Source organism: Mchenga conophoros, linkage group LG18 (genome assembly GCF_057382185.1).
Source record: "Mchenga conophoros isolate Kocher_MC1m ecotype Shallow Benthic linkage group LG18, M_conophoros_male_GT1.1, whole genome shotgun sequence".
In the NCBI taxonomy this organism is placed as follows: Eukaryota; Metazoa; Chordata; class Actinopteri; order Cichliformes; family Cichlidae; genus Mchenga; species Mchenga conophoros.
This window is the reverse complement of record NC_140543.1, coordinates 35,387,899-35,414,910: the sequence shown is the minus strand read 5'-3', so window position 1 is coordinate 35,414,910 and position 27,012 is coordinate 35,387,899. Positions and strand designations below refer to the sequence as shown.

General features: G+C 43.9%; 1 protein-coding gene across 5 annotated transcripts in view; it reads right to left on the bottom strand.

The window, feature by feature from the left end:
• Window positions 1-556: 556 nt before the first annotated feature.
• rnf31 (ring finger protein 31) overlaps window positions 557-27,012 on the bottom strand; it is a 56,213-nt gene continuing 29,757 nt past the window's right edge. Inside the window, exons 14-24 of one of the 5 annotated variants that reach the window (XM_085253713.1) lie at window positions 23,394-23,600; window positions 23,123-23,296; window positions 20,093-20,191; window positions 17,462-17,551; window positions 15,499-15,613; window positions 11,578-11,690; window positions 10,484-10,594; window positions 9,122-9,170; window positions 6,657-6,753; window positions 4,256-4,421; window positions 557-2,509 (exon numbers count right to left, since the gene is read on the bottom strand). In XM_085253713.1, the coding sequence (XP_085109839.1) occupies window positions 2,459-2,509; window positions 4,256-4,421; window positions 6,657-6,753; window positions 9,122-9,170; window positions 10,484-10,594; window positions 11,578-11,690; window positions 15,499-15,613; window positions 17,462-17,551; window positions 20,093-20,191; window positions 23,123-23,296; window positions 23,394-23,600 (1,272 nt within the window). In that variant the 3' untranslated portion in view covers window positions 557-2,458. Of the gene's footprint in view, window positions 2,510-4,255; window positions 4,422-6,656; window positions 9,024-9,121; window positions 9,171-10,483; window positions 10,595-11,577; window positions 11,691-15,498; window positions 15,614-17,461; window positions 17,552-20,092; window positions 20,192-23,122; window positions 23,297-23,393; window positions 23,601-27,012 lie in introns of those variants that run through there. The other 4 variants (XR_014889421.1, XR_014889420.1, XR_014889422.1 and 1 more) reach the window with 4 other exon arrangements.

Genomic DNA, 27,012 nt, shown 5'->3' with positions numbered 1-27,012 from the left:
TAGAGCTTCCACTCCTCCACATCAAAATGTTGTGAAAAGTTTTCTTAACCCTGCGTCCTATGTCATAGTGAGAGTTTCAGTGAACGACTGCCAAATGCTAGTACTCCAGCCTAACATCATATATGCAAGACCTAGAAATGCTGGAGCCTTCTTTGGACAAAGAACCACTCAACGGTCCTGGACGCTACATCTTGGGTCTAGCACAGAGCTCGTACCCTATATTCTCAATGGTATGGGATTGTATTGATGACATACGACACACACATGTTACAGAACATGTTTTTAGCATGAATGAAAATGATAACGATTCTTCTGATCACTGTTTCCGAACTGGATTTGTTGTAAAATCACATAAATACAGGCTCTGCATAATTTGCAGATTGTCAAATTTTATTTCCATTCACGGCAATATTTAATACGGTTCCTCGAATGTCCTGCTTAGAGTCATGTCTGTGACTGTTGCTACGCACCACATCATATTGTATATGTTGTATGGTTCATCTGCTTCGTGTGTAGATTAACCAGATGATCAGCATAAACATTACCAAACTGTATAAAAAGGGTATCAGTCATGTTATGAATGCTTTATTAGACACAGTACATGACACAGAATACACTTTCACAGGGACTTATGTTCTTGCTTATTACAAACGGCAGCTTTTAAACTCTCAGTATGTTATTCATTTGGTCAAACCATTATCTGTCTGTCAAGTGTAAGCATTCTGATTTTTACATGCAACCTACCACTCTCAAATGGCCAGTAAAAACAAAGTTGTGGAAATGTAGCATTTTATAAGAAAGGAAATAAAAGATGAATTTTTATGTATCAATAGAACTTGTTTACTTTCTGCAGTAACAGCCTTTGCAAAACATGCAGTCACCTGTGGATTCTGAGTTTACAATCCTTCATTTGTTTTCATCCCTGCAGAGTGGACAACTTTTATTCTCTTGGCTCTTAACTTACTTAAGATTAATTAGGTTAACTTACTTAATCACTAAGTAAGCTCTTATGTGAGCTTACGTAGTGATGCAAGCACTTATAATTTCAATAAGATGTTAATTTGCTCCAATCAAATCCAATGTTACAGTCAAGCTGATTTCAATACATCTTTCAATAAACTTTGGTAACGTAGTAAAACAAAAAAAATATATCGCTACCTTAGTGATTCATTTGCTGCTGAAGCCAATTGAAAATAAAAGTATTTGCCCTTGTATTCACATCTGTGTATTATATAAGTAAGGCTACGTCTCACAGCTGGGGAGTGAAACAGCGAGTTTGAGAAAAGAGGAAAGTTTTGTTTTATTTGGTTGGCACAATAAAAAGATCCAGCCGAAATACTGGCTGTTCATTTGAGGAAAAAAGAAGCAAAGCCTCAGTGTACAGTACTGTGTAAACGTCTCAAAGCAACTCTCACTTCTTTGAATTTTGCGAGGAAAATGGGAGCAAGTGCAGTGATTTTTGAAACGTATTGAAACACACATGGAAGCCAAAAACAACGTCTGTACAATTCTAAAGTCCAAAAGCTGAAACGCGGCTTTTGGAACTAAACTCTGTTGATATTCACTACTGTACCTCCCTGATATCATTCGTCCATATTGATGATGATTTAAGATCTGTTGCCACTCATTTCAGTCCGGTTCTTGTGTAGTTCGGCTTTTTCTCTGTTTCCCTTCCTTAAGAGAAACAAATCACGTAAATCACTCAGTTCCTGTGTCGGAGCTTTGACAGATTTTTCTTCCTTTTTTAGGACGTGATTTGTAGATGTTGTTTATCTGCTGTAGACAGTTTTTTGTAATTCCCTCGGCCATGATGCTGTTCTTTAGCCATCACCTTGTTGGTACAGAAATATTATTCTATGCCTGTCAAAATGTGATATCTTTGGCATTTTTCACAGACATACCTAAAGAAGGGGAAACACACTGTGTTTTTGGAAGGCTGCAAGTGTGCCTACAAATATGATTTAAAATTGATTTCTTTGTGACGTAGTTTGATATGTGAGGACACATCACTGGTTCATCTCTTGAGTTAGGAGCATTTTTTATGCTTGAATGAGTTATAGGTCAGTGTTACATAACTGTAAGTGAAAAGCAGGCAACATCCAAACTTCGAAAAAACTTGAGAAAACCTGAAGAACTATTGCTCAAGAAAGTCTCTCTGCGGAAGAAAAATGTAAAGAAATGTTGTTGCTCAACAGTTTTACACAAAAGAACATTCAGCTGATTTAAATGATTTAGTCAGAGCTTGTCTCATGTTCCAGCTCACATACGTTGATTTTGAAATGTGGTTTTCTGACAAAGTCAAACTATTTATTTACACTATCACAGAGGTATAAGTGAACACTAATACATTGTCCACCTGAAAAACAGGGATCTTCTGGATCATCTTGTCTTGTTGCTGAGTTTTAAGTTGAACGGTTAATGTAGTTACAAATGATATAAAACAGGAACTGAGCATCCTCTACTTCTTTCGTGGCACCTTATCACCGAGCGGTACTTCATCCATCAGTTTCTGAAAAGACACCACAACGGTGATTTTAACATACCTTATAGTCATGCAGATGGCCAAAACACAAAATACATTCTGGTGAAGCAAAGATGCTCTATGAAACACACAAAATGTCTTTAGAGTCAGTATTCAATAGGGATGGGTACCGGTATCCGGTGCCACGATCGCACCGGTTCTGACATAAACGGTAGTAACCAGACCGAAAAGCAGCGCACATTTCGGTACTTTTTTTTGGTGCTTTTTTTCCTGAGCTGTGATACACTTCTAGCCAATCATTTTACGTTTCCGAGGATAGTAGGCGGGCCCAGGTACATACGTTCTTTTAGAGCAGAGCTACAGATTAAAAATGTCCAAGGCGAAGCGGTCAAAGTCTGGTCTTGATATTTGATAGCTTGCTGCGAGACCTCACACCGAGCACATCTACTGCGGGTGTGGTGCCTGTTATCGGACCCGGAGCAACATCCCCCAAAAACACGAAGAGCAGAGTCCTGGCCCCTAGCCCTGCCAGTGTAGCAGAAATGATGAGGATGATGATGCAGCAGCAGCCGTTCTTCTCTGCGTGAGTAGCTTAATGTTGTTCGTGTGTAATTTACGTTGAGTAGGCTAACCACGTTATTACATTAATGCATGTAAGGTGAACTAGCAAACATCATCATAGCTACATGCAGCTGTCTTCTTGTTTGATGGCAGATACTCCCTTCACCCTGGCTAAAAAGGCTAAAATGACCAAAGAAAAAGAGGGAAACAGCTGAACATGAGAGGTTTTGGACCAATTTTGTGTTCTCTATTCTTTAAGCACCGGTTTGAGCACCGTTTGAGCACCGGCACCGTTTCAAAAGTGCCGGTTTGGCACCGGTATCGGATAAAACCTAAACGATACCCATCCCCAGTATTCAATGTAGGTAATAAAAATACAAAATCATATTTCTGGGGCTACAGCTGCTGTGAGACAAAGCTCAATAAGCCAATTAAAGATTCATTCTCTGGCCAGCGTCTGTACCAGACACAAAAAAACATACTGTATAAAAACCAATACAATACACACGGATGACATAAGTACAGCAGCATCAATAATATGATGAGTGTGGATGCAAGTGTTACGGCTATATAAACAAAACACAACAAAACCAACCACGCTCACGCCTGCTTATGAAAACTAAAACAGAATATTTAGACCAAAACCTTTCAAATAACACCCAGCCTACTTCTAACTGGTGTGTCATCTTTTGGAACCCACCACTCAGTTAACAGGGAACAGGGAGAGGGGAAAGCTCACTGTGCTACTTATACAACCACTTCCTCATTAACTCGATGTCATTCATTTTTTCATTTAATTTTGGGTATTAAATTTTACCATTAACTGTGAAGGGTCCCCATTTCTGCCTGAACTCTGAGGTGGTTAATGAAAATATTCTACCAGTTGGTGTTTGCATGCTGGTGGTAGAAGTCTAACAGGGCAGTCTTACATGTCCCAAGTTGCTCAGTTAGGTTAGGATGAACTTTGCAGACTTGCTTTTTGTGAAACCAATTCTACATCTTTATGGTTAACGTGGCCGCTGCGGTCAGGATAAAAATGTTTTATATTGTAAAGGTGATAAGTTATTTACAGTGACCATTCCCAGAAACCAATGGACCTAAACAATAGCAGAATAACGATCCACATCTGAACTAAAGATGGCCAGCATAGCAATGAAATGAAATGATGAACTTATGTTCAGCAGTGAAATGTATATAGGTAATGATCCTCACCTCAAGAAGCCTGGTGTAGTAGGTGAAGGTGTCCTCCCCGTCCCTGTGGGTGTCCTCTACCTTGTACCTCCTGCAGGCCAGCAGCAGCTCGTTTGAGCTGTAGAGCGGTGCTGGGTCAATGGAGTGGCTATTGATCAGGCTCACCAAGTACTCCCGGTAATGCTTCCTAGAAACCAGCACACCACCAAAAAATTATTTATATATCAAGTGATATCAATGATCAATGAGTCTTAAATAGGGATTAAAAAAAATATGCCAAAGCCAACCAGAGTTGCTCATTTTGTGTGAATACATATATAAAAATTCCCCTCTCGCCCCTGCGGGCGGTTTATCCTTCAAGCTCGGGTCCTCTACCAGAGGCCTGGGAGCTTGAGGGTCCTGCGCAGTATCTTAGCTGTTCCCAGGACTGCGCTCTTCTGGACAGAGATCTCCGATGTTATTCCCGGGATCTGCTGGAGCCACTCGCCTAGCTTGGGAGTCACCGCACCGAGTGCTCCGATTACCACGGGGACCACCGTTACCTTCACCCTCCACATCCTCTCGAGCTCTTCTCTGAGCCCTTGGTATTTCTCCAGCTTCTCGTGTTCCTTCTTCCTGATATTGCTGTCATTCGGAACCGCTACATCGATCACTACGGCCGTCTTCTTCTGTTTGTCTACCACCACTATGTCCGGTTGGTTAGCCACCACCATTTTGTCCGTCTGTATCTGGAAGTCCCACAGGATCTTAGCTCGGTCATTCTCCACCACCCTTGGGGGCATCTCCTACTTTGACCTCGGGACTTCCAGGTTATACTCGGCACAGATGTTCCTGTACACTATGCCGGCCACTTGGTTATGGCGTTCCATGTATGCCTTGCCTGCTAGCATCTTGCACCCTGCTGTTATGTGCTGGATTGTCTCTGGGGCATCTTTACACAGCCTGCACCTGGGGTCTTGCCTGGTGTGATAGACCCCAGCCTCTATGGATCTTGTGCTCAGAGCTTTTCTTGTGCTGCCATGATTAGTGCCTCTGTGCTGTCTTTCAGTCCAGCTTTGTCCAGCCACTGGTAGGATTTATGGATATCAGCCATTTCTTCTATCTGGACATACCATACAAGGGCCTGTACTTCCATGATGGTTACTCTTGTTGCTCCTCTGATGTACTTATTGGTTGTTTCATCCTGGACAGGGATTCTGACACTCACTAGTCCTTGGGCTCCTTCCTTGTGATTAGCATACAGTCTCAGGGTGCGGGACTTGGGGTGAAACCCTCCATGCATGATAAGGGCTTCCTTGTTTTGATGTCAGTGGCTTCTATCTCCTCCTTTGACCAGCATTATCCCAGCAGGGTATGTGATGACAGGCAGGGCGTAGGTGTTGACTGCCCAGATCTTGTTCTTCCCATTACGCTGACTCCTCAGGACTCACCCTACTCTCTGCAGGTATTCAGTGGTTGCAGCTTACCTGGTGGCCTCTTCATGGTTCCAATCTGCCTGTGAGATTTCTAGGTACTTGCAGCTGTTCACAGTATCTGCAGTGTTGCCTTCTGGTAGTAAAATCATTGTCTTGATGTCAGTGGCTTCCATCTATCTATTCTTTTTTATTCTTTTTTATTTTTCATTCACTATTAGCATACAGCTTGTTGCCATCCATGTAGAGGAGGTTGCTGACGATTGCCTCATTTCGTAGTCAGTCTCCCTAGCATGTTATGTAGAGGAATTCACCAAGGGGGTTCAGGGCTATGCAGAATAGCAGTGAGGACAGGGCATCTCCTTGGTAGATCCCACAATTGATGGTGACCTGCGCAATCGGCTCGAAGTTGGCCTCTAGTGTTGTTTAACACATCCCCAACAAATTCCTGATTCAGGGATTCAGGATCGATGTGTGATGCATTGAGTAACAGGCTTTCTTGTGGTCATTCCAGGCAGTGCAGAGGTTGGTCAGTCGAGTCTTATAGTCTTGGGTGACTGCTCTATCTACCAGGAGCTGGTGTTTTGATGTCATCAAGTGCTTGCTCATTGGGGGTTATGTGATTTTTGGGATTTCTTTTTAACTGTAAGGTCTTTAACTTACAATGTAAACCGCATTGAGGCAAACGATTTAGCACTATAAAAATAAAATGGAACTTAACTGAATCATTTTTATGCATGGTTTAACAAGAGCAGTTCAAGTATTCTGGGACGCAGACAGAGGACAAAGAACTGTGAATTACTTTAATTATCAATTCCCTTATTTCTGTTTGTGTTCAAAAAGTTTTTAGCACACTTTTTTTTAAACTATAGTGTTTTGAAGCCATTTGAAGCAACCAACAAGGGTCACACAAGATTAAAGACAAGTGCTCCTTATGGACTGCCAGAGACTCTGGGATCTAAGGAACATATTACAAGCAAAGCAAATACTATTCATTAAAAGCTCCATACTCGCAGAGTCCAGCATGTCCAGGTTGGGTCTGAGCTCCACAGGCTGCATCTGACTGCTGCCCGCCCTCATCTTTTTGCTCTATTACTCCACACAGATCTAAAAGGAAGAGAGGTACCCATTTAAAAATATAGAAAAACATCTGTGAAAATCAATACAAAAAATTCCTTAATTGAAAAATTCATTATAATATTCAGAACTCCATTAATTCAGCCAGGTTTCTTCCTGTTAAAAGGGAGTTTTTCCTTCCCACTGTCACCAAGTGCTCGCTCATTTGGAATCATATGATTGTTGGGGTTTTGTTTTCTTTGTATTATTGTAGGGTCTTTACCTTACAATATAAAGTGCCTTGAAACAATAACCGTTGATTTGATTTGGGGCTGTATAAATAAAACTGAATTCAGATGTATTAGTATTAATTTGTATGAACATTTCCTAAGATAGCCAGTCATGGTGTCAAATCAACAACAACGTGTTACATTCTTTAAAAGAATGACTAAGCTAGCCAGGACAGAGTAGAGATTTATTTACTTGCTAAATCCTGTCCTGTCTGCCAGCTTTTTGATCTGAATGCACTGTTGTGGGTTTATCTGTTTATTTCTTCATTTCTATTCATCAAGACATAATAGAGTTACAGTTGTGACATTATAAGTGGTATACTGTATGATATCTAAGGCAGGACAGGCAGAAAAAAAGGGGGGGGGGGTTTGATAAAAGGATGGAGCATAAATACAAATGTTCGTGAGTGTGAACGAGAGAAAGAGCGAGAGCCCAAAGGCTGTCAGTCCCAGAGGGCCAGAAGTGACCGGCAACCAGCCCTGCTACGGGCCACCCACCCCCGTACAGTCCCAGGGCTCCAGGTGCCTAATAACCGCAGTATAATGAAACAGGTTACATTTTCAAGAACGCAAATATAAAAAGATTACCCTACAGAAAGCATGTCCCAGCGCCTAGAACAGGGGTGGGCAATCCCAGTCCACGAGGGCCGGTGTCCCTGCAGGTTTTAGATGTGTCCATGATCCAACACAGCTGATTCAAATGGCTAAATTAGCTCCTCAACATGTCCTGAAGTTCTCCAGAGGCCTGGTAACGAACTAATCATGTGATTTCATTAAATTTAAAGTCTTAGCTGTCACCTATAGGCCAAAGCGTCCCAGCTGCAAACTTTTTTAAACTGGTAGAAGAAAAAGACATTTGATGAACCACATTTCTCTTTCTGTACAAAGAGGAACAGACAAATGTGGAGTAAGTTTGCCAGAAGTGGAACAAATCCAGTTTCTTTGCAATAAGAAAGGATTTACAGAGCCCACCAAATTCCCTAAAATACAAATGGTAAATGGCCTGTATTTAAAACACTGATTACTTGGATTTGACTTTTTCAAAAACATCTTATTTGCATTTCACCCTTAGTTACTATAACGACCCAAGGGTCCAGCGCACCCTGCCTGGGATAGAGTTACTGGGAGTGGATTGTGTGTCAGTCACAGGCACTGGTCCTGGCGCTCCGATCCAGGCTTCTGACACTGGTACTGGAATGTCACCTTGCTGGTGGGGACGGAGCCTTAGCTAGTGGGTGAGGTTAGGAACTACTTACTAGATATAGTCGGGCTCACCTCAAAGCATAGCTTGAGCCCTCGAACAAGCTTCCTGGAGAGGGGTTGGACTCTGTTCCCCTCTGGAGAACTCGCTGGAAAGATTACATTATCACAGTCTGCTGTCCCCATGACTCAAACCCAAATAAGTGATTGAAAATGGATGGATGGATGATGTGCATTTTGAGATACTGGTTTAAGTATTATCAAGCATCCCTGGTTCAAATATTCTAATCAAAGGTGGACGTTTGTCATTGGTTGAACACCCTAGAAAAGATACAAGGTTTCAGGCACTCTGTTTAATTCCCAGATGAAAAGCAGAGTTATTTAGATTAAACGTTATGCACTTCTCTACTTGAGTTATAGCACTTACAAGGTTTTCAGAAAACACTGGGATTCAGACGGTTTAGTAGACGCATGGTAGGAATTTTGAAATCTTAGTTGGGCGTCCATGCCGCCTGCTCAGCATCAGCCTTTTACAGCTGAGTAGTTTAAAACACAGAGTTAATCCAGCTACTTCTGTCAGCAGTCACATGGTTTATTTTACGAGTTTCAGTCAGAATTCATTCGAGCAGAGGAAAAGCACTCGTGAAGGTTACAATGATCTTTCAGTGGCCTCTGACAGTGGACTCAACTCTCTGATTCTCCTGTGCCTGCACCTCTTTCACCTCTGCTGTATTTAATCATCAGTAATGACTAAACTTGGGCTCTCTCCTATAGTGTGTCTTTCCCTGTGCTGTTTTCCACTTACTTGTGGGGCCGTTGAGTGTGTCCTCACTAATATGAATGCCATGGAGAAAATATTAGAAAGAGCACAACTCCACAGCATCATCAAAAGTATTGAAACAAAAACTTTGATGGAAGAAACAGCCTACCTGTCTGAGTTCCAGGAGGAGGTTCAGTGTTGAAGGCAACTCCGTTATTCTGTCACGAAGATAAGATATGATGAGACGTAAAACAGGCACTGACCAGATAAACACATGAAAAAGAACGAAGGGTCTTTAGGATGACAGCAAAAACACAGAAGAGACAAAACGAAACGAGTAACGGCTCTAAACACGCTAACATCTCTGTCACATGACCCTGTGTTTTGAGTTTCTTGTGTTTTTATGTCATTTTGTGTTATGGTTTAACCCTTTAAGACCTACCATAGAACCAAGTCTGCCAGAGCTTATATTATATTTTTACATACTGTGGAGCCATTTTTGGGAGCATTTCAAGTTGCTATACATCAATACAACCATTAGAGCCAAAATTCTAATAATATGTCTGCATTAAGTGCATAGTAATTACATTTATTGCAAAAAAGTGCAATAAACTACAAAAAATTTAAAATCGTTTTTGTTTTTTTTAACATATATTTCTAGTTAGAGAAATTTAAGAGGTTTATCCCTCAAAACTGTAAATACAAAAAAGTTGCACAAAATAGTTTCCACAGGAAATTTATTTTGAGTGTCTTCATAGTTTTATTTTTGAAATACACCAATTTTTATATACTGCAGGAAAAACGAAAATAAATATTATGATGCAAATTTGCAAAAAAGCAGCATATGCATCAAAATAAACTATTTCCAGCAGTGCAATATGAGTCCTCAGCATCCCAGAAACGACACAGAAAGTCATAAAGTCAAAGATAACTTTTAAAAACACCAGTATAGGCTCATGAGGCCCTGATGGTAAAAAACTACATTTCTGCAAAATGACATCACTTCCGGTTTCGGGCAGGTCATGGCGGACATGTGATAGTTCACACTGACGTCTATTCCAATGTAGGAAGTGTTATGAACAGCTGATCGGATCGGCAAAGCGTGTTTCTGGAATATTATGTTTTTGTTCCTGCAAGAGCTTTTTATGCAGTTTTTGCAAAGCTTTATGTGGAAGGAAACTGTGACCGAGGACAAGCTGATGGCATCAGATGTAAGTACAACTCCTCCGGTTTCATATGCAAAACAAATTATTGCGCTAGCTTACGTGGTTGCAGAGCTACAAGGATTTAAAAGTAATTACGCAAAACGGAGCGTGCCCGCTCTGACCGGCTTTAAAGGGTTAAGGTTCATTTTGTAGTCCTGAGTTTATTCTATGTTAGCTTTTTGCACATTTAGGCTCCCCTTGTGTCTTTGTCCTCTGTGTCCTCTCTGTGTCTGTGTTTATGTGTGTTTGTGTGTCCTTGTCTCTTGTTTCCCTCTTCTCTTCCCATCCTTGTGTGTCATTCCACAGTTACATGTATGTGTGTTTACCTGGAGCAAAGCCTGCAGCCTGGATGGTTCCCAGTCTCTCAGATAGAAGAGACAGTCTCTAGGATGATGGGCATGCAGTCCAGACACCGTGCACTGGTCCACTGCACAGGTCTGATGGGAAACAAAAGAGAAAACGACAGCCATTGTTATTTTTCCCCTCAGTCTGCTCACGTAACACTGAAATTAATAAAAATAAAAAAACAAAAGGAAACTGTGACCCTTCACTAAACACTAATAGTGTTTTTAAAAGACAGGACATAAAAATGTGCAACTGAACTTCACACGTGTCATCATTTCGTCCACTTTCCCAGATGAAATACACGCAAAACTAAATTGTAATGAATGCATCAATGCTGGTTTCTGTTTACTGGAAAGATGTTGATGAACTTTTGCACCAAACACCAATGAATTGAACAAACACCGCAGCTGCCAACAGCTGTTTTGAATGTCTCATGTGAAACAGCCAAAAACAAGAAAAGAAATCTGTGTGCTGCATTCGTGTCATCAGTGAATTTATGTCGGAGAGCCTTTTCCAAAGCTGCTGAGGTCAAAGGTTGCACCTTCAAAACAAGAAATGCTGTGGCCCAGATCAAACATGAGGATCAGTGCCTCGTCTGCAGCGTTATGAAGTGCTTACTTTTGTTTCAGTCACTCAAGATTTCACACAAAACAAATCAAAAACAGTGTTTTAATGATCACATGCTGCGCTCCTTTTTTAGGGATAAAAAATAAATCTAAGAGAAAATTGCCAAAGTTGTACACGTGTTTTCACTACCCACAGTCTGTGTGAAATAATCAGATGTGGACTGGTTCTTTTTCTACTTCACCTGAGGACTCAAAGTGCTCTATAGAACTGGCCTAATTCACCCACTTACACTCTAATGTGTACATCGGAGAGCAGCGGGGTTAGTACCTTGCAGAAGGGCACTTGCATGCAGACTGTTGCAGCCAGGGACTAAACCACCAGCCTGAGCATTAGTAGATGACTACTCCACACCTCTCTGTCACACATGTATCCTAGGTAGAGTATCACATGGCTCAAATGACTCCTTGGAAAATGACACCATGAAGAGGACTGTATGTGACAGACTTACAGTGTGGAAAGGGTTGTTGCAGCCACTGCAGAACTGGTAACGACACTGTGAGCAGCAGAAATGCATGCAGCCTCCTTTAGACAGCGCATACTGAAAGCGACAGTTAGGACAAGCTAGAAGGAGGGAGGAAGGAGAGGACACACAGGTAGCATTACATTCAAGAAAACCATTTTAGTCTGACGTACTTTCAACACCTTTCCTGACATAAATGAGTTAACTTTACTTATATATACTTGTTACACAGTTAATGTCATGGATCTCAGCACTCGATGACCTTGCTCTGTAAGTTTATATGGCTGAGCTGCTTTGGCTCCTAAACGCTTTCATTTTGTAATAATAGCACTTAAAGCTGATTGTGGAATATTCAGGAGGGAAGACTTTCACCAGCTGACTTGTTTCAGCAGTGGCATCATGTTACAGCATCACACTCAAATTCAGGGAGCTCTTTAGAATAACACAAAGGCAAACTGCATGTCTAGGTGTCATATACCTGTGGCAACAGACTGAGCACACCTGAATTCAAACAGAGGTGCGGCCCAATACCTTTGTTCATATACTGTAACCTTACTCGGTTACACAGCATGGACAGGAGGATAACAACGCATGCATAAATGTGCATGTTTGTGTACTTACACCACAGACCTGTCTGAAACATACATAGACATCATGAGACATAGTTTGCAGAGCAGCAACACAACACAGAGTGCATTATGGGCTGTTCATAATCATAATGCTAAGACAGAGATATGCTCAGCTCTGTAAGTGTTTGGTTTCAGATTTGTACGTCCCACAGAAAGCTTCTCATGGTGGGTTTTTTTGGCCATGGATGAAACAAACTTCACGATGAGTGAAAACAAATGAATATCATATGAAACTGCATTTTATTTTTTCAATACAACATCCTATGACATCACAATGATGCGCCACCGTGACAGGCTCATGTCATCATATAGTAGTTATGATGCTTTAATGATAAAACGTTAAAGTTTGCTCTTGTTTTCCACTTTTATCAGAAAAATTACTGGCAGAAGCCAGGACTAAACACTGAAGTTCACACATGGCATCAATTTGAAAGACTTGAGCTGAGTGTGGTAGCAGGGTTTCGTTTGTGGCTGCACTGCAGCCAGCCCGGAAACACAAAAGATACAGCAAAAGAAGTGTTTGTGACCACCCCTGTGTTGTGTTGTGTTAACCAGCAGCACAAAGCTTGCCATAGTGGCGCTATCAACTACATGATGAGAGATGTTGGACCCACAGCATGTGCAGCCAGTCCAGGCATCGCTGTGAGGTGTGTCAAAGCTACGTAGAGCCATGGCAGTGACTGAGGGCAGAGTCAGGGCTGCGGGTCTCTCCCCTGCCCTCTGGGGAGGCCCAGACAGCAATGCTGAGCCTGCTGTTGCCCTCGTGGGGAGAGTTTGGGAACATCTGCTCCACAAGATCACCGCCGCCGGTTCAAGGGCTGTCAGATGGAGGCAAAGGATCACACGTTTGCCTACGCTTGGAGGCTCCGTGTCATGGCAGCCAGGTAGCTGCAGTCAAACCCTGGGAAGGAGGAAAAGGTGGCTGCTGGAGTTTGTCGTCAAGTACCAACTCATTGAGAAGACAGCAGAATGGGTCCTCGGCCATCGGCCAGGGAGCCTTGATGCAGCAGTGACTTTGGTGGACAACCAAGTACTACGGTGGATGGAGGACCCTGGGTGGATATAGTCGTCGGTGGGGAATCTGCCTGTGCCGGCCCCGAGGAGAAGAATCCTCGGCTCTCCTCCAGCACCACCGACTGTTGCGCCCCACAGAAACTCCCTACTGACCTGTTCTCCTCTGCTTCCCCTCTGCAGGTCCTGGGAGCTACAGGCACTGGACCCATCTCACAGGAAGTCACACAGACGACAGGGCAGGAGTGCTGGTGCGGGCATCCACACGGAGTGCCCACTGATGGAGGTGGGACAGGTTTTCCGTGTCACTGGCCTCCCAGCACCTTCCCCTGGCCTGGGAGTGACGTACAACGTTCCAGTAAGGCACCAAAGGGCTGTACACCAGGCTATGGTGGACTCAGGCTGCATGCAGACCTTGGTCTACCAAACTCTGGTTTGACTCTGGGCGTTGTTGGAGAAAGAGTGGGTTTAGATCCCGTGTGTGCAGCCATAGTGCCCGTTGAAATTAGGTACAAGGGCAAAAAGCATGGAGTCAAACCTGCTGTTAGCTCATGCCTGAATCTTGGGAGGTGGGGGCTATGATTTCTGGCTTAGTTCAGTGGGTTCAGGGGTGGGAGGCTGGGTAATGTAGCTCCCATCCATCCATCCATTTTACACACCAAAGTGTTCCCAGGCCACCCGAGAGATATAATCTCTCCATTGTGTCCTGAGTTTGCCCTGGGGCCCCACTGAGACATGCCACGAGGAGTCATCCTTGTCAGATGGCACTACCACCTCGACTGCCTCAGCTCTGGCCAGTTGGTTAATTATGCCTCCCCTTTCCTTAAGATATGTAGTATGCAGTGGTCCCAGCATACTACATATCTTAACTAGGGGTGCAACGATACACAAAATTCACGGTTCGGTTCGGTTCGATACTTTGGTGTCATGGTTCGATATTTTTTTCAATACAAAAAAAAAATGTTCATGCCTTTTTAATTTGTAATTTATTAAAATTATAAATATATATTTTAACTCAAAAGTACAGTTTTTAAATTTAATGTTGCTGAAACAACAAAGTAATAAAAAAAATAAATCTAAGATCGAGAAATCACTCATCTTTGGAAAAGAGAGTTTATTACAGAGAAATGGCTCTTTCCAAAATAAAAGCTCTACTATACGCTTCTTCTGGGCTATATTCTCAGCAGCATATTAAACATATCAGGTCCCCATAAGGAGAATCCTGTGCTAACGGCTGTCTAAATGACTCGGGTAAAGTTTGTAGCATGCGTGCTTGTTGTTTTTGTCTGCTTCCACTTGTCTTTGCACTAGGATGATGTCGGAGTAAATGTGCAGTCATATTCGTTGTGTTCCCACTAGTGCTGTCAGCGTTAATCTGAAATGACGTTAACGCCACAACACGGCAAATCTCCGTTAACGAGCTACCGCGGATCGCCCCGTGCGTGGGGCTGGACGGCCAACAAGCTAACAAGCTAACTGCGCTAACACACTAGTTCCCACCCATGTAATTGAGCATTGCGTGGCACATCCAACATTCTGTTTTACTTTTGACCTTCAGGGTCATGCTTCACATGAAGACCAAATTAGTTCCAAACGCCAGATCTGAATGAGGGTGGGGGAGGTTCAGTTTGCTATGTTGCTACGAGCTTAGCTTCTGTCTTGCTAGCTTGCGCTGTGCTCAGTGGATCTGCGCTCGACAGTGCAGCCTAGGCGGATAAGTCGAACGCAGATCCACTGAGCTCTCAACACAGACAGCATCGTCAGAAGAAAAGTTGATAAAATAAATTAAACATGTTGTATTGTTCGATACATATGCGTACCGAACCGAAAGCACTGCATCGAACGGTTCAATATCGATACGAGTATCGTTGCACCCCTAATCTTGACCTCTTAAGTACCAACACCCCCAGATACGGGGGCAAAAGCGAGGAGATCGCATTTAGGGTTAGGCATGTATGCTTAAGAGGTTAAGGACAGTCCAGTCAGAGGACTGGAAGTGACAGCTGAAATAACTGGAAACACAAACGCAACAAGCTGACCGCCCCTGTGTTGTGTCGTGTCAGGTGAACCAGCAGCAAATTTTTAGAAAACTTGACCTCTGCCCTTAACCTTAAGGTTGAGGTAACCAGGATTGTCTTGCCTCATTTTCAAGTTATCACATTCACAAACTTGGCTGCCCATGCATCACAGGACTTTAGTGAAGAGGACTCCATGGGTTACGTTTACACAACTAATCAGAGTTTGTGTGTGTTCATATGTGTGTACTTACTGATGCCGTTGTCTCTGAGGTATCCAGCCAGGCCCTGTCTCTGATATTCTGGATCATTCTCTCTTTTCCAGGACTGGAACTGTTCACAGGACAGACCAGCATGCTGAGACTCCCACTGCACACAAACAATGTTTACCAATGAGTACAGAACAGAGCATATAAAAATGAATTACTATTGTAACAGTTACATAGAAAGATATTTATAATCACATAATATTTCATTTTCTTTTAAATTAGAAACATTTATAATATTTATAAAGGCTTGGATTGCACACAAGCACAAGTCTACGAGGACTACTTCACAAAATAAAATATTAGCCCAGGGGTGTCAAACTTATGAGCCCCATCTAGCCCATAATATAATTATATATACATCCCACCACGTGTCACTTATTAACAGCCTGGAGGCAGGGGTGAGACTTTATTTTGATGGGCACACCGTGCTGCCCATTACATTCCTAGACAGACTGGGATCATACCATTAGGTGAAAGAAGGAAGGGGGGGAGTAAGTATAGTGGTACAGCCAGGGTCTTTGAATCAGACGTCGTGCATGAGATCACTCTGCAGCTTGTTGTCTCAGTAAATGATTTCAAATTCTCAGATGAGTCCACATTTCCATCTTTCACTCGCTGCTGCCACATCTCAAGTTTTCTGACAAGTGATGTGAGTTTATCTGCCAGATGTGGGAGCTGAGCGTTTGTGCCCTGCATCTGCACATTCAGTTCATTGAGTTTCAGGAACATGTCACTGAGGTATGCCCGTTTCATGAAAACGTTGTTACAGTTAAATCTGTTGGTAAGATCACTGCCCTCTTCATTCAAAAACATGCAGACCTCCTCTCGAAGTTCAAAGAGCGTGGACGGCACCGTCCCACGTAACAGCAGGTGGAACTCACTGTGATGCAGAGCTGTGGCCGGAGCCCGTTTCTTCACACAGTGAGGAGAAAATCCAGGCTTTCACAGGTCGTGTTTTGATGCAGTTGACTGTGGCGACGACATCACTCATTATGTCATTCAGCTCAGGACTCAGCTGTTTACACACTAGTGCTTCGCGGTGTATCTTACAGTGCGTCCGCTGCACATTGGGGGAGACGTGTTCGATTAACACTTGCAGCCCTCCTGGCTTCCCAGCCACAGCCGTCTGTGCAGATCCCCACACAGTCCTCGATGTTTTTGAACAGTTTCTCTGCGCTGGCTCTGGCAGGAACTTGTTTGCAGAAAAGCAATTCCTCCCTCAGCATCTTCATCAATGAATCTGACATACGTTATCAGCAAACAGTATTAATTCCTCCGTAACTGTGTGCGGTTTTTCACACAGTGCTCGGTAGGCAACTTTATAGGAGCTGAGCTGAGCATTGCCAGCACAGATGCAGCTTTAGTAAAGAGACACTGTTGAGCAGTTTTTGTCTGAAAAGGTCAGCTGACTTGTCTTTGTGCTCTGGATGTTTTGTCTCCAAGTGGCATCTTAGCTTGTTAGGCTTTAAACTGTCACAAGCTTGCACTTTAAGACAGACGACACACTGCTGCCTCTCCTCATCACCCACCGCTGTGCAGGTGAAGCCAAAGGCGAGATATGCTTTATCATATTTTATAGTCTTTGGCTTGGAAGCAAATTTGATGATGCTTCATCCCCGTCAAAACCCGTCCATTATGCTAGCAAGGCCCAAGCATTCTTTTTTCTTTCTTTATTCATACCAGCCCCCCCCCCCCCCCCCCATCGCACACTGTTATTATGTTTTCCCCACTGTGAGGGGGAAATGTAATGATTCCTTCAGTTTCGTATTTTTGGACTATTTAGGACATAACTTTAATGTTAAGGTTCTTAAAAGAGTTGTGAAGAGCAGATGTGCTTGGAATGTCATATTTTTATGGCTTAACAAATGGATAAGACTGCAGCTCTGCAGAAAAAGTGAAACCAAACATAAAGTGGTAAGAAAACAAGAATACACAAAGAGAAACTTACAGGCTTTTTACAGTGAGCACAGAAACTGTTTCGACATTGAAAACAGGTGACCTTCAACTGGTCTCCATCATAGATGAATCCATATGAGCACTGAGGAGAACAAACACGAGAAGGGAAAGGAGAGGACAAGATAGAAATTTCATTGTACAATAACACTATAACGCAATCATAGTCCATGAAAATGACTTCTTGTATTCGGTTGAGTTGTTTAAGTAAAAAGGTGTTTTTAATTAAATCATTTCAATGGATCTTGAAAGCTCCATGACACAGAGTGCACAGACTCTCATGTAGTTACCAAGCACTCTGCAAGCAAGAACACAGGGTAAGATTAATTCATTCATTACAGCCTTTTCAAAATAAATTGCTGAACTAATAACTGGCAATGAGTCAGTCATATTGTTGAGGAAGAATTTTGTCCCACTCTTTGCAGAATTGTTTTAATTCAGCCACATTGGGGTGTGTGAGCATTTTTAAAGGTTATGCCAAATAGGAACATTTTTCTTCATTTGTAGATACTGACCCTGTGCACGAGAAAATGCTAACTTCCTGGTTTGAGACCGGATGTAGGGTTGTATATTTCCGGTAGCTTTACTTTGCGGTCAATCGCTACTGCGAAGATATCCTCCAAAACCATGTCCAAAACTCGAAAACGGAAAGATTGCGTTAAGTTACAAAGAGCAGAAGGTGGGAACACTCACCACTGTTGTGTCATAAAAAATCTAATGATCAATTTTGACGTTTAAAGCGTTTAGATCGATCAGTTGTTTACATCACTCAACACAAGCAGAACTACATCACTGCAGCAGAAGACACATCGTCCACATTCAGAAGCACATCTCTGTATAGTGACTGGTCTCATGATTTAAACAGGCAAATGTTCAGCATTCAAACTACAGGTGAAGAATAGTCAAACCAGATGTTTCCCGTTATGTCGAGATCAGCTAGTCAAGTACACACCTACACAGCATGTTAACAAACCGTGAAAAAAGCCACACAAAAAATGAATGATTGCTGGTAACGGTTTCTATACATTAGTATTTACGAAGGATATGTTGTGACTTGCCTTCAAAATTACAGTGGTCCCTCGCTATAACGCGGTTCACATTTCACCTCGCTGTTTCGCAGATTTTTTAGTGCAAGTTTGCACGTTTTTTTTTTACGTCACATTGTGTCCTGCGTCCTGATCGCTGCAGACGATCTCCTCCGTGACGTCTCTCCTGTACAGTACAGAATCGCTGCATCCATCGCTAGCAATGTGACTCTGAAGTGCAGTGCTGTATGTCCACGATGTCCACCAAACGTTTTGCACCGTCAAAAAATAAAATCGGCTACTTGATTTCACCTATCCTGGTTATTTTTAGAACATAACACCCGCGATAAACGAGGGACAGCTGAGAAATATAACATTTGAATCCCTTTTCTCTTTTGCTCTGAGGCGCAGGAAAAAATATCAACAAGTCGATGAACATCATTTACAGATATATTGGGTAAATGCCCGAGACATCTATAGAAATGTAAATCGCCGCTTGATTCATTCATTTGCTAAACTTGTTTTGGACCGTAAACCAGGCGCGAATAGGACACCGGAAACAAAGCTCCCCACAGGAGTTTCCGCACCGGAAGTAGCATATGCTAACGTGCACATAGTCCATTGGCTCTCATTATGGTTTACTGGAGTCCCAGTGCCTCTGAAATGGTTCTGTACCCTGTTCCAGACTGACAGACATCAGTGACTTTGTTTCTCACCTGCTTTCCTTCTCATTTTTAACCCTGTCATGTCTAGTACAGCAGTGAAATTGGGGAAGAGGTAAATATTTTTCCCAGCACTGGAGTTACATATAGAACCTTCTCCCTGTGAGCCATTGTGATGGGAGTGTTGGGGTCTGTTTTGCATCTGTGTCACGGACTCTGAAGTTAGTGTTCATCCTCCAGCTTCACTGTGTTTATGTCATGCTAAAATAGCTGTGTCGCTAGTGATCACGTAGCACATCATCATGTACCAGCTAGCCCAACTTCAGTAACCCTACAAACGTCACTGCTGTTTAGTTTAATGTCTTCATTTATGTTGGAAGTGATAACAGAGCTGTACGTTTGAATTTGTTTCTGAACTCCCTCAGTCAGGACATGCTATATTGTATTTAGATGGAAGCTAGCGAGCTAACTTCCTGCTAACTTCTAACTCTGTCAAATGTCATAAATTCCGTTTTCATGGATGCCTGGATGTTAAACTCAATTGTTACACCTGGTAGAGCAGAACGCTGATCATTTTATTACAGATGGAAGAATTTAGACAATTTTTCAACTCTCAGTGATGCCGCAGTGATCGTTTGACCTATGAACCTGCAGCAGAGTTTGGGCCCAGGCACGGCTAGTGACGTCAGACTTAAAGACTATAGCTTCCATCTGGGAAAAGTGAGCTCTTCACTGGTCACCAATTCAATTTCAAAGTTTGCAAAACTACTTACTGCACTATTGTTTCATATAAAGAAAATTGAATCTTTAACACATGTGAAGCATCAATAATCCAAAAACGTGTACTCAAACTTGCATCACTTTTAAATAGAAATTAAGTAATTACATTAAGTAATTTGTTCATTGAGATTTTGTTGCAAATATTGATCCTGTACTCACGTGACAGCACCAGAGAAATTTGGGGTCCTTGATTAAAGCCTGCTCTGTCAGCTTCTTGTGAAAAAGCTCGTAGACTTCTGGCTCTAGACACTCTCGCAGCTGTGAAGACCAAGTTTTAGAACGTTAACTTCACAGAATGTACATGTAAAGACTGATTTACCTGTCACGACTAGTCCTGTTCTTCCTGTAAAAACATTTGTACAGAGTAGAAGATCTCTGGAAGATCTTCACCAAGTATGGTGTCGGTCACTCTTTCCCAGGTTTTACTCATACTGCAAACAATGCGTTGTATGTTTGTCACTCTTAAATATGAACACCTTTAATAAAATAACACAAGTAAAGACAAAATGCCGTTTCTAAGTGACGTGTTTCTTATTAAGAGGAAAAAAATCCAGACATACGGTGGTGGGTGAAAAAACTCTTGCCCCCTAATAACTGGTTGAGGCAAAAACTGCAATCAGGAGTTTCAAATAAGTTGTTAGGATGCCTGGGTCGTTGTCCCAGGGTTTTTGAGTTTATTATATTATTTATTATTTCTAGTCTTGCTTTCTTTGAGTTCTGTCTTATGGTTTATGTCTGTCTTCTCTAGTTGCTCTGTCTCCCCTGTCAGCTGTATCCCCTTGTCTAGTTGGCGTCTCTGTGTATCCTTAGTTGCTATATCCCCGTGTCCAGTCAGTGTCTGTGTCTGCCCTGGTCCCACGTCTCTGTTCCCTCTGTTGCAGTGCGTGCGAGTCTGTGTCTTTAGTTCAGTTTGTGTCATGTTTCCTGTTTTATTTTGAAGGTCCTTGTCTGAGGTTAATGTATCTGGTTTTGCTTCCCCTTGTCTCGTTAGGCCTGATTTGCCCCAGCTGTGTTTCCCTCCTGTTATTCATTCCCAGATTGCTCCCTCTGTGTATTTAAGCCCTGTGTTTCTCGGTGTCTGTGTCGCGATTTACCGTTTATTTTGCTGTGTGTTCTGTCAGTCCTCTGGTTTAAGTTTAGTTTGATTTTTTCCAGTTATGTTATATTTTGAGTTTTACATTAAAGCTGTTTTGAGTTCACGACTGTCTCCGGAGTCTGCACCTTGGGTCCTATTCCTGTCTGAACACAGCCACACATAACATAACTGGCATGAGTCGTTAACAGCGCTGTGGAGGAATTTCGGCCCACTTGTCTTTGCAAAATTGTTGTAATTCAGCCAAACTGGAAGGTTTTTGAGATTGAACCTTTTTAAGGTCGTGCCATGGCATCGCAATCATGTTCAGATCAGAACAGTGACTCCAAAGTCTTCATTTTGTTTTTCTTCAGCGACTCTGAGGTGGACTTGCTGGTGTGTTTCGGATCATTGTCCTGCTGCAGAACAGAAGTGCACTTCAGCTTGAGGTCATGAACAGATGGCTGGACATTTTCCTCCAGGATGTTTTGGTAGACAGCAGAGTTCATGGTTCCATTTACCACAACAAGTCTTCAGGTCCTGAGGCAGCCCCAGACCATCACACTACCACCACCATATTTTACTGTTGGTGTAATGTTCCTTTTCTGAAATGCTGTGCTACTTTCACTCCAGATGAAATGGCACATCACACTTTCCAAAAAGTTAAAGTTTTGTCTTGTCAGTCCGGAGAATATTCATCAATCATCAAGATGTTTTCTGGCAAAACTGAGACGAGCCTTTATGTTCCTATTGAGTCAGTCCTGGTGTAACTTTGGTCAGCCGGCCACTCCTGGAAAGGTTCACCACTGTTCCATGTTTTCACCATTTCTATGTTTTTATACTTATTTTTTATACAAGAGATATCAATTACTTATGTTCTCATTTGTTCCTGAATTTCCTTGGATCACAGCAGGATGTCTGGTCCTGTTTAAGTCTTATTTAAGAGATTTCTTAAAGTGCTTTTAATTTTTAATCACTTTTTCCACACAGGGCCACAATAATAATAATAATAATAATTATTATTATTATCATAACAATAATACTAACACCCTCATTTTGTGTTTACTTGTGTCATCTTTGTCTAATATTTAAATTTGTATGATGATCTGAAATATTTCAGTGTGACAAACATACAAAAAATAGGACCTCAGGAATGAGGCAAACACCTTCTCACACCACTGTGAATAAAAACTGGTGCTGACAGTCACAATCACAGGTATTAATATAATATTAATACTTCATTTCACCCTTTGTCTCCAGTAATAGAAATATAAAGATTCCAGACCTCAACACTGATTGTAACGCACTAACTCTAACACAGGTGTTCCACAGACTGACCTGGACATGCACTGCATTAGGACATAATGATATGACCAAAATGAAAGTGATTACTACCCCTCTCTTACAATATTACTCTCATGAATGTAAAAAAATCGGAATAAAAATTAAAGTTCTGTATAATTAGTAAGCCTAGAAAAACAATATTGCAATAACTAAAGATACATGTCGTGTACATGTTCAGGTTTTTGATATTTTATGGGCAGAACTATAATCGATGACATAAGTAATAATCTGAGAAAGGAATGAAAATATGTTTTACTGTTAAACAGGAGAAAAAACATAATCAGTCCCTCCAAAACTTGCAGGAAACAGCATTTTGAAACTGCTGCTCAGCAGCCTGTAATTCATTTTCAACCCAAACAGCAAAGTTAGATGTTGTTTGTCAACTGAATTTTCTGGCAACCAAACGTTTGTGTACAAGAATGTTGGTACATTAACCTCTTGTATATTTTGTACATTGTCCAAAATATTGGATTGGAAATAAACTCAAAGAAGTAGAGACACTAAATCGTACCCTGCTCAGCTAACAGCTAACAGCTAACAGAGTGAAGCCAATGTTCTGCTCATTAATATAACATCAAGACATTTAATCCATTTTAGAAAAGCTCTGCAGAGAAACAACAACTGAGCAAAGAAAAAACAAAAAAATGCAGTTCATTGTTTTACTGAACTGTAAGTGATGGCAGGCTTTATAGTTGTGGTTGACAAGATGACAATGTAGCAGTCAGCGAGAGGAGAGACATTCTCATTCCTTTCCCGGTTTATTTGCTTCCTACCTGGATGTCCAGGGTGGAGAAGTAGCTGTTGAGGTGTTCGGGGTCATTGATGTCAGGCTCCCAACAGACTGGACACACCATGTCTCTGATGTGTTTGTCCCTTACAGCGATGGTAAAGTGCTGCTGAAAACAACCACAGCACACAGAGCACTGACACGACGTGAGAGACTGCATCTGAGAAGGGGAGGTGGGAGGAAGTAGAAAATCAAGAAATGGAAATCATTCAGAAAATTATTTAGTGACTCAAAAGCATCTGTCAAGTAACCCTAACTTTGCTGTGAGGGAAAACCGAGAGGCAGATGGGACATTCTTTGGCGAGCACTCGCTTGATAAATTCCCTGTCGTGGGACTCTTGCACTGCCTGCACCACATCTTCTAGGGAATAGGGGGCGCTGTGCTCCAGAAGAAGCGACAGTGCCAGCTCACAGCGACCCCAGCTGGGTAGATCGTAGACTGCTAGAAGCCACCGACATACACGCTAAAAAAACAATAAAATCATGTTAAAATAGACTTCACATTTTCTACCAGTAATGCCAAACATGGTGTCTTTGTAAAGTACTGTGTAACAGTTGCAAGTCACTCCTCATTTCTGTGAAGAGAAGCCTGAAGGCTTCTCTTCACTGGCTTCCTGTTAAATCTGGAGTCTTAAATAACTAATCCCCAAAAGTGGATTTTGTTCATCTGGACGTAGCGTTTTCAGTGGGAGAAATAATTTGTTACTCATCCAAATGACTTCTTCAGTCTCAGCTGACTGATCCAGCTAAATCCAGTGGAGTGGTTTGGTTTAAACTAGATTAAAGCCAACAATGGTCTTAAAAAATTCTATATTTTAAAATAAAATGATCTCCTCCTTGAATCGCTACCTTATCGTGGTGGAGGGGTTTGTGTGTCCCAGGGATCCCAGGGGCTATGTTGTCTGGGGGCTTTTGCCCCCTGGTAGGGTCTCCCATGGCAAATTGGTCCTGGGTGAGGGACCAGACAAAGAGCGATTCAGAAGACCCTTATGAAAAGAATATCGAGGGAACAGTTTAACCTGCCCGGGATAGGGTTACCGGGGCCCCGCCCTGGAGCCAGGCCCGGGGAGGGTGCCCGAGGGCGAGCGTCTGGTGGCCGGGCCTTAGTCCATGGGGCCCGGCCGGGCACAGCCCGAGGAGGAGACATGGGCCCATCCTCCCGCAGGCCCACCACCCGCAGGAGGCGCGCCATAGGGGTCGGGTGCATTGTGTGCCGGGTGGCGGCCAGGAGCGGAGGCCCTGGCGGACTGACCCCCGGCTGCCAAGACTGGCAATAGGGACATGGAATGTCACCTCTCTGGTGGGGAAGGAGCCTGAGTTAGTGCGTGAGGTTGAGAGGTACCGGCTAGATATAGTCGGGCTCACCTCTACACATGGCTTGGGCTCTGGAACCAGTCTCCTAGAGAGGGGCTGGACTCTGTCTCAGTCTGGAGTTGCCCCTGGTGAGAGGCGGCGGGCTGGGGTGGGTATTCTAATATCTCCTCGGCTTGCTGCCGGTACGTTGGGGTTTTTCCCGGTGGACGAGAGGGTTTGTTCCCTGCACCTTAGGGTCGGGGAACGGGTCCTGACTGTCATCTGCGCTTATGCTCCGAGTTCGGAGTACCCAGCCTTCTTAGAGTCCCTGGGGGGGGGGGGGGGGGTGCTGGAGGGTGCTCCACCTGGAGACTGTTGTCCTGCTGGGAGACTTCAATGCTCACGTGGGTAACGGCAGCGAGACCTGGAGGGGCGTGATTGGGAGGAACGGCCTCCCTGATCTGAACCCGAGCGGTGCTTTGTTATTGGACTTCTGTGCTAATCACAGTTTGGCCATAACGAACACCCTGTTCGAACATAAGAGTGTCCATAAGTGCACATGGCACCAGGACGCTCTAGGCTGTAGGTCGATGATCGATTTTGCAATCGTATCACCAGACCTGCGACCATATGTTCTGGACACTCGGGTAAAGAGAGGGGCTGAGCTGTCAACTGATCACCACCTGGTGGTGAGTTGGATCAGGTGGCGGGGGAGGACGCTGGACAGACCTGGTGCACCTAAACGCGTAGTGAGGGTGTGCTGGGAACGTCTAGCAGAGGCCCCAGTCCGCGAGATCTTCAACGCACACCTCCGGCAGAGCTTCAACAGCATTCCGAGGGAGACTGTGGACATTGAGTCCGAATGGACCATGTTCAGCGTCTCCATTGCCGAAGCTGCTGCATTGAGCTGCGGCCGCAAGGTGGTTGGTGCCTGCCGTGGTGGTAATCCCCGAACCAAATGGTGGACACCAGAGGTGAAGGGAGCCACCAGGCTGAAGGAGTCCTATCGGGCTTGGTTAGCCTGTGGGACTCCGGAGGCAGCCGACAGGTATCGACAGGCCAAGCGGAATGCGGCTCGGGCAGTGGCTGAAGCAAAAACTCGGGTGTGGGAGGAGTTCGGAGAGGCCATGGAAAAAGACTTTCGGACTGCCTCGGAGATTCTGGCAAACCGTCAGGCGTCTCAGGAGGGGAAAGCGGTGCTCTACCTGCACTGTGTATAGTGCTGGCGGAGCGCTGCTGACCTCGACTGAGAAAATTGTCAGGCGGTGGAAGGAATACTTCGAGGACCTCCTTAATCCCACTGACACGTCTTCTGAAGAGGAAGCAGAGTCTGGGGATGAGGGGAATGACCCGCCAATTTCCGGGGGCGAGGTCACTGAGGCAGTTAAACAACTCCTTGGTGGCAGAGCCCCTGGTGTTGATGAGGTCCGCCCCGAGTTCCTGAAGGCTCTGGACGTTGTAGGGCTGTCCTGGTTGACACGCCTCTGCAATGTTGCGTGGAGATCAGGGGTAGTACCTGTGGACTGGCAGACCGGGGTGGTGGTCCCCATCTTTAAGAAGGGGGACCGGAGGGTGTGTTCCAACTACAGGGGGATCACACTCCTCAGCCTCCCTGGGAAAGTCTATGCCAGGGTGCTGGAAAGGAGAGTTCGTCCGCTAGTCGAACCTCGGATACAGGAGGAACAATGCGGTTTTCGTCCTGGTCGCGGAACACTGGACCAGCTCTTTATCCTCTCGAGGATACTTGAGGGTGCATGGGAGTTTGCCCAACCAGTCTACATGTGTTTTGTGGACTTGGAGAAGGCATTCGACTGTGTCCCTCGGGGTGTCCTGTGGGAGGTGCTGCGGGAGTATGGGGTGTCTGGCCCATTGCTACGGGCCATTCGATCCCTATACAACCGTTACAAGAGCTTGGTTTGCATTGCCGGCAATAAGTCGGACTCGTTCCCGGTGGGTGATGGGCTCCGCCAGGGCTGCCCTTTGTCTCCGGTTCTGTTCATAATTTTTATGGACAGGATTTCTAGGCGCAGCCAAGTGGCGGAGGGCTTTCGCTTTGGTGGCCTCAGAATCTCATCTCTGATTTTTGCGGATGATGTGGTTCTGTTGGCTTCATCGGGTGAGGGCCTCCAGCTCGCACTGGAACGGTTCGCAGCCGAGTGTGAAGCAGCGGGAATGAGGATCAGCGCCTCCAAATCTGAGGCCATGGTTCTCAGCCGGAAAAGGGTGGAGTGCCCACTCCGGGTCGGGGATGAGTTTCTGCCCCAAGTAGGGGAGTTCAAGTATCTCGGGGTCTTGTTCGCGAGTGATGGGAGAAGGGAGCCGGAGATCGACAGACGGATTGGGGCTGCAGCTGCAGTAATGCGGACGCTGCACCGGTCCGTCGTGGTGAAGAGGGAGCTGAGTGTAAAAGCGAAGCTCTCAATTTACCGGTCGATCTATGTCCCTACCCTCACCTATGGCCACGAGCTGTGGGTAGTGACCGAAAGAACGAGATCGTGGATACAAGCGGCAGAAATGAGCTTCCTCCGAAGGGTGGCTGGCCTCTCCCTTAGAGATAGGGTGAGAAGTTCGGCCATCCGGGAG